General features: G+C 41.6%; 1 protein-coding gene across 9 annotated transcripts in view; it reads right to left on the bottom strand.

Moving 5' to 3' along the window:
- CTPS2 (CTP synthase 2) overlaps positions 1-12,171 on the bottom strand; it is a 114,475-nt gene that overhangs the window by 86,943 nt on the left and 15,361 nt on the right. For all 9 annotated transcript variants that reach the window (XM_081564731.1, XM_081564736.1, XM_081564730.1 and 6 more), the window contains exons 4-8: positions 11,303-11,403; positions 4,739-4,855; positions 4,508-4,591; positions 3,544-3,624; positions 113-264 (exon numbers count right to left, since the gene is read on the bottom strand). In XM_081564731.1, the coding sequence (XP_081420857.1) occupies positions 113-264; positions 3,544-3,624; positions 4,508-4,591; positions 4,739-4,855; positions 11,303-11,403 (535 nt within the window). The remainder of the gene's footprint in view (positions 1-112; positions 265-3,543; positions 3,625-4,507; positions 4,592-4,738; positions 4,856-11,302; positions 11,404-12,171) is intronic.

Here is a 12,171-nt window from a genome sequence, read left to right as displayed (position 1 = left end):
ACGCCCATGTGGAAAGCAGACTGCTACATGGTTACCTTCTAAGGTAGACCTCAGTCCTACCCCCAAAGCCAAGAATTAAGAAAGATTACGTTAGTAATTCCTTTCACAGTACCTGTCAGCCATATTTCTCCACTTGGAAAGCAAACTGCTTGCAGAATCCCCGATGGGCAGATCCAATCTCTCTTTAAAATATTTAATGATGCCTTGTTCCTCCAAAAGCACAGGTACTCGGTAGGTGGAAGAAACATCATGGATACATATGACCTGATTAATGATGATAAAACACCATATTTATTGGAATGACTCAAATATGCCACAAAAACATACACAAGAATAAGCCAAAACTCAAGAGAGATGGCAGTTTATTTATACTGACAGAAGAAAACCAAGAACTCAGCAACCTAAACAGGAGTCAGAATTAACACAAGGTTAGTTTCATCTAATTACAAAACACTGAAGTCATTATTCCACACCTGGAACTGTGGATGCTATGGTAGAATATATATATGTGTGTGTATATATATATATGCTATGGTAGAATATATATATATGTGTGTGTATATATATATATGCTATGGCAGAATATATATATGTGTGTGTGTATATATATATCCTGTACCAGGAACTAGGAACAAAGAATACACACACACACACACACACACACACATATATTTTAAACGTTTGAAATTTCTTGAGTTACAGGAATAACTTTGTTAGGTTAACGAGGCTGCTACTGAGATGACTTTAGGATTGGAGTTGGTCACAAGAAAAAGCAAGCAAGTCATTAGAAGGCTGGAACTTTCAGCCACCTGACCGCCAGGGAGGGGATGGGGGCTAGAGACTGAGTTCAATCAGGTGACCAATGATTTACTCAACCATGCCCATGTAATGAAACCCCAATAAAAATGGTGAACACCAGGCCTCAGGGGAGCATCCTCATTTGTGAATATACAAATGTAATGGGAAGGTGGTGCCCCCTAACTCCACAGGAACAAAAGCTCTTGTGCCTGGGACTCTCCTAGACCTTGCCCTATGTGTCTCTTCATCTTACACCTTTCATAATAAAATAGTAATCGTAAGCAGAGGACTTTTGTGAGTTGTGAGTCATTCTAGAGAATTATCAAATCTGAGGTGGTTATGAGAAGCTTCAACTTGGTAGTCAGCCAGGCAGAAGTGGGGTGGCTTGGAACAATGGAAACTTGCGGCTGGTGTCTGAAGTGCAGGGCAGTCTTATAAAGGCCTACAGAGTCTGATGCTCACTCCAGGTACTGAGCATCTGAATTGAAGTGCAGAAACCCCAGGGGTGTCAGAGATTTGGTGTCGGAACATGGATGCTTTATATGTGGTTTGCTCGTTCACTCATTTTTTGTTGTAGCTGCTACTATAGTTGCTTTTTTGTCTGCCCTTCATTTGGGTAAATTTATAAGCACACACTGAACACAGTCAAATTAATTACACCTATGAGGGGAGAAAGGCTCCTTTAAATGCCAGATGGTACGGTTGTTTTTCACACCCTAATGAGCTTTCACCATCCTCTCAAGTACAGATAAAAGGCTACTGGCAGGCATTTAAGGATCTGCCACATCCTAAATAGATGCCAAGAAATGTTCTGCAAACTCTATGTGTTCAGTCTTTCCAAATCCATAGCTATCCAACCAAGGGTTCTTAAGCTGTTTGGACACTGACAACTTGATCTTTAAGACAACTATGTCTCATCTGTCCATTCCCTGATGCAATTCAAAGTGCCGAGATGTCACTGATATGAGGCTCCATCCCAATTATTAATTAAAATTAAATCTCTGGACAGCCACAACTCCCAGAAGTGGAAGGCATGGGGTATGGAGCTATTTACTCATCTATCCTCTAGGCCAGAGACATTTTTTCAAATATCATGGTAACAGAGCACATCACAGAGATGCCTGTGACCTTCCACTCCCTCCTCGGCAATCCAAGTGAGAAGAGCTCTAAATGCAAGCTCACGAGAAACTAAGAAATGGGAGAATTAACTCACGTCAAAAAAGGCAATGTGCTGACAGATGTAGACAGCAAACATGGTTACTAGAAGGTAAGGCAAGGATGGGGACAGGGGAGAGAGATAAATTAGAAAACTGGGATTGACATATACACACAACCATATATAAAATAGATAATAATAAGAACCTACTGCATAGCACAGGGAACTCTACTCAATGCTTTGTAATGACCTATATAGGGAAAGAATCTAAAAAATAGTGGATATATGTATACATATAACTGATTTACTTTGCTGTGCACCTGAAGCTAACACAACATTGTAAATCAACTGTACTTCACTAAAAAAATTTTTAAAGCAATGTGCTAAAAAAATGACTAATAAGCTAGCCTGTGGACTGACAAGATAGAACATTCTTTAGAATCTATGAAGAAAATAAACTCGGGAATTCCCTGGTGGTCCAGTGGTTAGGACTCGGTGCTTTCACTGCAGTGGCTGAGGTTCAATCCCTGGTCAGGGAACTAAGATCCTGCAAGCCATGCAGCGTAGTCAAAAAAACAGAAAGAAAACAAATTCCACATGGTTGAAAGTTTGGACTGTATCATCTGTTCTCAGAGGTCTTGGCAACCCAACTCTAAAAGCTGTATCCTCCTCCTATTTCAGAAACCAGGTAAAATGTGTGTGATATCCATACCAAGTACTATTTACAAAAAACAAACAAAACCAAAATGGCTTGATGATATACAGATACAGAGGAGTGCTTTAAATCTGCCGTCATATTTTTCAAAGGCGTTCAGACTTGTGCACTGACCCTGAAGCAACAGCCAGTGAATACATCAGCCTGACTCCTGAGACTCAAGAAATCTGAGTAGGTGGTTTTTAGGCTTCAGAAAACCTCGAAATAATTTGAAGGAAACAAAAGGTTTTTGCCAAACCTCACCCTTTTCCTGAGCATCCATCAAATCACCTTTTAAACTCCAATCCCTTGTGCCTGAGCCTTATTACAAACAAGAGATAAGTGGATAAGTGGATAAAAGAAAAAAGAAAAGCCAGTTCTCAGATACACAGGTGGAAAGTCCTACAGAACAGAGGACCTGAACCCACATCACAGTAGTTTTTGTAGCAATGAACTGAACTGAGGCCATTGATGTAATCAGAAGTGATAGTGTGAATGTCACTGTAATGTGTGGTTTGGGGTGACCTAAGCTGTAACAAGTACAAAGGAGAAATTGAAGTAAAAGCCCTAAGTGTCCTGAAAAGACAAGATAAAGAGACGATAAGCAGGCTTCAAATGGTTCTCTCTCCAGAGGTTGGACTGCAAGTTTAAAAAAAAAAAAATCTGCCTGATTTTGCACCTATAATTAAAATTTAAGGAGTGAAATACACAATCTATTTAAAGAGTCAGTAGTCTTAAGACTGTTCACTTAAGGGCAAGGGAGCCATAGTTGCATATGAGTCCCCCAAAGCTTTTATAAATGTTGTGAAAAGTAATACAATAATTTAAGAGGTGTAAAACGCTGGCATCAGCAGAAGTGCCTGCAAGGCAATCAAATCTAAAGAGCAGCACTAACCTGTTCAGGGTTCACGTGACAAAACATAGAAATCTTTTCCTTCACAGCCATTTCGATGGGCGTTGAACTCCGGCAGACAATCTGTCAAAGTCAATCATGCACAGGTTAGCAGGCAGGAATTACTGAGCTGTTCACACCGCCATTGGCTTTCAGGAGGAAGCTACGTTAATTTTGCTCCAAGAGACTTGACCGAGTCTTGACTTGACCTTATAGAGACTTGACTTATCCATCCTTGGCATCCCACTGGGTTACTAGAAATTGGTCTGAGCACTAATATGAGCAAGTGTAACCAAACTCACCACAAATCCACGGGTAAGAAATATCACAGCATATGTGATGAACAGACATGAGGCTCACAAACGTTACTTCCTAAAACTACAAGAAGCCAGACCAAGGGCTGGCAAACTCTTCTCTAAAGGGCCAAATGGTAAAAGCTTTAGCTTCTGCAGTCATGCACTTGCTGCCCTGACTCCTCAATGGTTCTGCCATGGTGCACAGGTAGCTATAAACCAATGTGGACAATGAGTGGCAGAGTGTCACAGAACAACTTCCTTTACAGGCAGCAGGCTTGCAGGCCCTTACTTGCCCACCCTTGATCTAGACTACTGGCCATAACTGGATTACTGCTATAAACAAGAGAAGGGCTAACCTGACCTAGCAGGCTCAGAGGAAAATCTCCCAGGTCCCAACTCTCTCCAAAGGACCCAGGGACCACACAAATGACAGGACACTGCACTTGCCCAGATGTCAGTGTGGCCAATCAAATGAGGGCCTGGAGAAGAATTGATGGCCAATTCAGAAATGTGTGAAGCAACAGTTGATGATGAGGGAATAAACCTTCCCCAGGTCCCAGATACAAAAAGTTCAGTCACTGAAACCATTTGAGAGCTAGGACTCAGATGATGCTACGGGTTAAGAAATGAAGGTCCTAGTCCACAAAACTTACCCACTCTCCTTAACTCACCAGATCGGGAGACAGGCCTAATCCCCTCAGCGCACGGACACTGTTTTGTGTGGGTTTGGTTTTTTGTTCTCCGGTAGAACTGGGCTGAAAAGAAATGGATCACTGTCAGTATGCTGGACATCTGGCTCTTCTGGATAATGAATGGCTCCCTGATTTAAAAGATGGAATAAACAGAGCATCACAGGAAAACCTACAGGAGTTGCTGCCTACATACTTATTTGAAAAGCTCACCTGTGGGACAAGGCTAACATGGATATTACAGAAATTCTCTCTTTTTGCTTTAAACTGGAATTGTCTGAACGCTTCCACAAACGGCATTCCTTCAATGTCTCCAATGGTGCCACCCAGCTGGGAATGGGAAAAAAAGACACAAGAGATCAAATAAATAGCTTCCATGGTACACAGCCTAACAGAACAATTCTTAACACACTAAGCATAAGAACTAAAGTCCCCTGAAAATGGGGGATCACTAAAAGGCTATCAACCCTTCATCTCACCAAGACTGAAACAAACTTTTTTAAAGAAAAGGAGCACTTTAAGAGAATTTCTAAGCAGATAAAAAGACTCAGAATATACACCACCAGGAGTGAGATCAATTAGCTTCTACCAGTGGTCCTACTGGAAGGGAGATTTCAAATCCAGTGACAATATGAGAAAGCAGAGAGCCATCTGGCTCTGCCCGGTGTGAAACAGCATTCTCTCTCCATCTCTGCATGAACCCACACACACACACCCACACACACCCTTGTATGTAGCTGAACAGCCTCCTTGTAATGGTAGTACTACCAGAATTAAATCACTACTATTAAAACATTCTGGCTCTCTGAAACAAGTAGTACCAAAAGCCCTGAGAATATTCCTGACAGTATAATCCTTTGATAAACATTTACTTAATTTACATTGTACTGCCAATAAAGTTACTTAAGCATTTTACTTTAGACGAAGATAAAATTCACTTTTACCCATTCATCCTCACCATATTTAAATACTTAAAGATTATCACATGGATTTTTAAATTAATTATTTAGCATTTGAGTATCTCCTACAGGCTCAACACTATAAAGAAGCCCCCAGGAAGAATTTAAGACAACCTGCTTGCTCCTGAGGAGCTCAGAAGTGAGCGAGGAAAATAAGGCAGCGCTAAAGAACAATAAGCAAGAATAAAACTTGAGCACTAAGTGGAATGATCTGGATGTTGAGAAAAAAGAGATCTTGGTGGACCCAAGCCCAGAATTCACCACCTTCCCTGGCTTCAGGTACTTGACTGGGTCCAAAATCTACTTGTAGCCCTGACCTCTCTTTCCACTGGGCTTTGAAGCCAACTTGTCCTTGATGTCTCAGATGGGTCAGTAAGTATTCAAACTTACCATGTCCCACACTGAACTCCTGATCCCCACAGCCCTGGGCCTGCTTGTCTCGGTACTTCCTCCCTCATCTCAACAACAGCATCTCTTCCCAGTAACTGGTTCAAGCTAGAGGTCTGGAAATCATCCTCAATCCACCTGCTTTTCCTTATCCAACCCCATCCAGTGAGCTGTATCTCCAAAACATTCTTGCAAACCTCTCCACTGCTACCACCCTAGACACCCAAGCCAACATGACCTTTTGCAGGGATTACTGCAATCATCTAAGCCTGGGGTGGCTGAATGGCCCGCTGCCTGTTTTTACACAGGAAGCTGTACCAGCACACAGCCCCACCCACTCACACATCGCCTAAGGCTGCTTGGGCACTACAATGGCAAAGTGGAGTAGTTGTGACAGAGACTCTCTCACCTGCAAAACTAAACATATTTACTATCTAGCCCTTTAAAAGTTGGCTGCCCCCAATTTTGACGGCCTCCTAGCTTCCACCCTCTCCTGTCCTACCAACCGTTTGTCATATAGCAGCAGAGTGACCTTTTAAAATTCAGAATACATCTCTTCCATTTTATATCTTTCAGCAGCTCACTGCTTCACTAAAAATAAAATCTAAACTCCTTTAGGCAGCTAACAAAAGGACCTGAATGATCTGGCCCTCGCACATGTCTCTAATCTCATCTCATGTCCCCACTCCCACCTGCCCTTTTCCCCTCCCCCTACTCTCCCACCCCCACCTCTGCACTTCAATCTCACTGGCCTTTCAAGTCCTCAGACAGGCCATGCTCTTCCTTCCTGCCCCTTAGACCCTCCTACTCACCTTCTTCATATACACCTATTTCCCTTTTATCCTTCAGCCTAGGGAGCTGTATGCCCCTCAGAGAGTGTGACCTTGACCACCCACCTAAAGCACCCTGTCTGTGCCCTTCCTAGTAACACAGCACAGGGTGCTATTATTTTATTTGAGTTCTTATCTCCTGTCTCTCGGGCTTCCCTCATAGCTCAGTGGGTAAAGAATCTGCCTGCAATGCAGGAGACCCAGGTTCGATTCCTGGGTCGGGAAGGTCCCCTGAAGAAGGAAATGGCAACCCACTCCAGTAGTCTTGCCTGGAGAATCCCATGGACAGAGGAGCCTGGCAGGCTACAGTCCATGGAGTTGCAAGAGTCAGACACATCTTAGCAACTAAACCACCACTCCTATCTCTCTACCCCACTAGGCTGTAAGGTCCTTGAGGGCAGGAACTTGCCTGTCCTATCTCCAGCACTAGCCCAGAGCCCTGCAGGCAGCGCTGAGAATTTAGATTAATAGGACAGGACAGAAGGTCTCGAAATTTAATATAAGCCCTAGGTCACAGCATTCTAGTACCTGTTACCATAAGTACAATAGGATCAAACTAAGATGTACAAGGATTTCATTGTTGCAGAAGAAATTATTCTTTACTAACTTTAAGATAACAAAACAAAATTAAAATTCAAGTCTCCTGGCTATGGAACAGATAGAAATATATGGCCATTCTGTAAGTGAATGAGAAACTTAATTATGAAAATCCAAGAAATAAAACATGCAATCAGGAACCTGGCAGGGGGGTGAGGGGTGTAAGTGCTCCCTAACTATAATGCATCAGAAGCTAATGGGGGAAAAAATTAGGAAAAAAAAAAGAGGTCTGCACTTTAAACCGTAAAGAGACTTTTTCTGGTTTTTGATGGGGGTGGTATTCTGGGAATAAGCAGGGAATCCAGAAAAGGAAGCAAAAACTTGAAACATTATCTGCTTTTGCCCCCACATGGCCTATACTGGTACTGCATTCTCTCTGCTAATTCGGAAAGTACCATTACCTCTCCTTTGGTTCACCATTATCTTCACTGTGATCAGAAACTTTCAGTATTATTACTAGAGTAGTCCTAAGTTAATTCTCTTCCCGTACAACAGGGAAAATATCACCCATAACAACATTTTAAGATCTATGCAAAGCTGAAACTGAAGCAGCAGCAAGCAAATCTATGAGATGTGCCATGTCCATTTCACTTTAAGGAAAGGAATCTTTCTCTGAAAGTTGCTGAGAGAATAAATCTTAAAAATTCTCATCACAAGAAAAAAAGTTTGTTTAACTATGTAAGATGATGGATGTTGACTAAATTTATTATGGTCATCTATTCACAATATATACATACATCAAATCATTATGTTGTACACCTAAAACAAATACAATGTTATATGTCAGTTATATCTCAATAAATCTGCAGAAATTTTTAATTAAAAAGTGAAAATAAAACTAAAGAAGTCCTTACATACATGTATAACTGAATCTGCTGTACAGCAGAAATTAATACAACATTGTAAATCAACTATACTTCAATAAAATTAAATATATATATACAAGAAAATTAAGACAACTTTAAAAAAAAAAGTAAAGGAGTCCTTTTTGGGGGAAAAGAAGAAACTTTTATTCCTTTAAATCAGGTGTAAACTTTTCCAGGCTCATGCTTGGATGATCTGCAGTGATAGGAATAAAGCCTGTCAGCTACACTGGTCTAAGAAGCAGAGGGCTCATCTGCCAAAAAAAAAAAGGCTTTGGAGACATTTCAACAGCTTCTATATGTTTAAAACTAAAAATCAGCTTTCGTGGTCCTTCTTAAAAATCTTACATTATGCACAAGCACAACTGTTGAGCACAACTTAAAATGAACCCCCCCCAAAAAATAAAATAAAATGAACCCAAAAGGATACCTGATTTGTGTCCAATAAGCAAATATAAACAACAAGGTTGTATAGAGAAGAAGGGGTTTTGCTGAGGACAATTTGACACAGTATAAAAGCTTTGTTCAAAGAGGATTCTCAAAAAACAATAGCTAGAAAAGCTAAGAAGATGAAAAAGAAGTGTTAAGAAGACTTCTCCCATGGCCAAATAGGGCTTATATCTTTTGGCGAAGTTCAGGAGCAGCTCAATTACATTTTTAAAAATACATTTCCTCTTCTCTTTTGTGTTATTATTATTTAAAACATATATATATATATATTTTATAAGAGCAGAATCAAGGAATAAAATGCAAAAACACTCATATACATGACCATTTGGAACTTTTCCTGGGATTAAGAAAAAGCTATTCCTTCACCTATCAAAACCTAAAAGTGAGAAAAAAATCAATAGAAAAGTTATAAAAAATGTTCAGGTTTGGTCATTACTTTTGAGCCAAGGGACCAATTCTGGGAAGATCCTTTCTCTTTCCTGCTTCTTGAACAACAGCAAAACTCAGTGAAAGCACTAGACCAACACTGTCCAACAGAAATATAATGTGAGTTACATACATAATTTTAACATTTTTAGTTGCCATATTTAAAAAAGCAAAATTAAACTGGAGAAATTAATTTTAACACTACATTTTATATAGCAGAGGATATTCAAAATATTATCAACATATCGCCATTTTTTAAAAAATCATTAGGTGTTTTACACTTTTTTTTTAAACTAAATATTTGAAATCCAGTTATATTTTAAAGTCACAACACACCTCAGTTTGAATGGGCTACTTTCACGTGTTCAACAGCCCCATGCGGTAAGTGGCTACCATACTGGACAAGGTGGTACTCTGCAACAAATAATCAGTGTAAACCAAAGGAGTGAGGGCTTCTCCAACCCTCTGCTGGGCTTGAATAAAATCAGTCTTGGACTGACCTTTAAGATATTGATATTGTTAAAGGGCACCTTCCAGTTGGCATTAATTCATGTTTTTCAAAAATTAAAACAATGCATGCACATGGTTAAAGAAACAAATTGTACAGCAGAACTTGCAATAGAAAGCAAGAGTTCCCTGCCCCACTCTTCCCTCTCCCAAGTCTGATTCCCCAAAGCAAGTGCTTTAACTTCTCTGTTGGGATTTCTTCTGGTGACCTCCATATCTCTAAACCAAAGTTCATCCAGCTCAGCTCTTTCTTGACTTAACCATTTCAGACACCCTCTTGGACTTCCCAGGTGGGGCTAGTGGTAAAGAACCTGCCTGCCAATGCAGGAGACATAAAAGATGCAGGTTCGATCCCTGGGTTGGGAAGATCCTCCACAGGAAGGCATGGCTACCCACTCCAGTATTCTTGCCTGGGAGATCCCATGGACACAGGAGCCTGGTGGGCTACAGTCCATTCGGTCGCAAATAGTCGGACACGACTGAAGCGACTTACCACAGCTAAAGGATGTAGGTGTACTTCCTGCTGTGACAGATGAAGCTACAGCTCTCTGGTGCTCCTATCCCCAGATCCCAATCTTAACTGGTAATTGTACTAGTTACTAACCTGAGATACTTTTGCTTCTTTTTTCAGCCAGCTACTAACAGTATCTATAGACCCTCGCAGGGTTAAATGAGAGTGTGCTCTCCCTCTCTGCCCTCCAGCACTCCTTCTCACTTCCACCTCACAACACAATTTTTTGTGTGTGTCAGTGCCATGCTGATAAGTGATCCAGCTGGGCTATGAACCCAAGCAGTCTGGCTCCAGACTCTTAACCACTAAGCCAAACACTGGGGGCCATGACAGAAATTTGAACTTCGGCAGTCTGCCTCCAAGAAACAAAAAATGTTCATTATTCTCCTCTCCTGCCTGGCAGTTAGATCAACTGACATTTACTTATTTTATTTTTTTATTTTTTAAACATCATTTATTTATTTGGCTGCACTTGCTCTTAGTTGCAGCATGTGGGATCTAATTCCCTGAGCAGGGATCGAACCCAGGCCCCCTGCATTTGGAACACACAGTCTTGACTACTGGACCACCAGGGAAGTTCCTCAACTGACATTTAGATAAGGAGTACATGGATGTTATTCTCATTCTGCACATTGAGAGGAAGGGAAGCAGTGAACAAGTGGCAAGTAAAAATACTATGCTCTTTCTTTAAACAGCTAATAGTCACTTCTCACCTCCAAATCACCTCTACAGTTGGACTTCCCTAACTGTCTTTCCTTTCAAAGCATTTTGCAAATAGCACTGAGTAGAATGCATTCTGCAACTGTTTGGTCCCCACTTATAGACTGGTGCATGCCCACCCCAGGAGTACTCATCCAGTTTAAGCCAATCTTGCCCACTGACTTGTGACCAAAAGAGCAAAGACCATATTGCTCCATGCTGTAATCCAACCTCCTAGCTGGGTGTCCAGCACACATGATACCATCTATTCACATTCCTTGAATGAAGGAAGATCAGCTGCTTAAAAACCCATAAGAAAGGGACTTCCCTGGCAGTCCAATCATTAAGGGTTAAGACTTCCTGCTTCCATGGTAGAGGGCGCAGGTCCAACCCATGGTTGGGGAACTAAGATCCCACATGCCCACAGGGTGTGGACAAAAAAATTAACAAATAAAATAAAAATCTCAGTAGATCCATTTAAAAAAAAAAGGTTTTTTTTAAAACTCATAAGGATATAAACTTATAAAGAAATAAAGTTCCATGCTTGCCTCAATAACGCATATTTGGGGCTCTTCCTTATGACCATCCACAGGCACCATGGCTTGATTCATAACCCACTCCTGGACAGCATCAGTAATGTGAGGGACAACTGCAGAAAGAGGTAATAATTAGCACAAAAGCGTATTTCAGTGTCATGGTTATGAGAAATGAATGTATTAGTTTCTTTTGACCTCCCAAATAACCTGAAAGCCACCTGGCAAATGAGACAAGCTCCAGTCCTACTGTTAATATCCATGTCACTGAAATTAATATTACTGACCCAACATAGATCTACTCATTTAAATGTTATGCCATCTCTCTTAAAATCCACCAACCCCAGAGAAACACAGAGCAGAAGTGCCATCTTTGAAGCAACTAGAAAACACCTAAAATGCCAACTAAAAACTGTGCAAGGAGGGCTGCTAAGGGTGCTGAATGCCGAATTCCTAGGGGAAGAAGGACGCAGAGTGGTCCAGCCCTGCAAACCCTGGGCAGCCCGCCAGCCAGTGGGGAGGAGTCACTGAGAGGGTGTAGAGGAGGCCTGCACGCTGACCAGAGGCCCGCAGCGGCTACTGTCAGCTGAAGAGGCTAAAAGGTGGTATCTCCACAAGCATGAAGCCCTGGGGTACCTAAGTGCTGAGCAAGCCTGCAGCTGCTGGTCTCAGCCAAAGAAACAAAAAAATGTTTTTGTTTCTAATTAACGAACCTAATAGGACATAAGGAGGAGAAACGGTGGCCTCTGGGAAGCTGACATGGAAACGCGCCTGTCAAGTCAGTCACCTGCCTCACCAGCCCTTGCCGCTCCCAGGCACCCCTCCCCCTCCCTCGAGGCGGGAAGAAGTCGTCTCTGATTGGTGCACTTGGAACGACCCACTGC

The sequence above is a fragment of the Giraffa tippelskirchi genome, chromosome X (genome assembly GCF_054371585.1).
Source record: "Giraffa tippelskirchi isolate mGirTip1 chromosome X, T2T-mGirTip1v1.2.pri, whole genome shotgun sequence".
NCBI classification, from domain to species: Eukaryota; Metazoa; Chordata; class Mammalia; order Artiodactyla; family Giraffidae; genus Giraffa; species Giraffa tippelskirchi.
The sequence above is the reverse complement of the archived record's forward strand: the minus strand, read 5'-3'. Positions and strand labels throughout refer to the sequence as shown.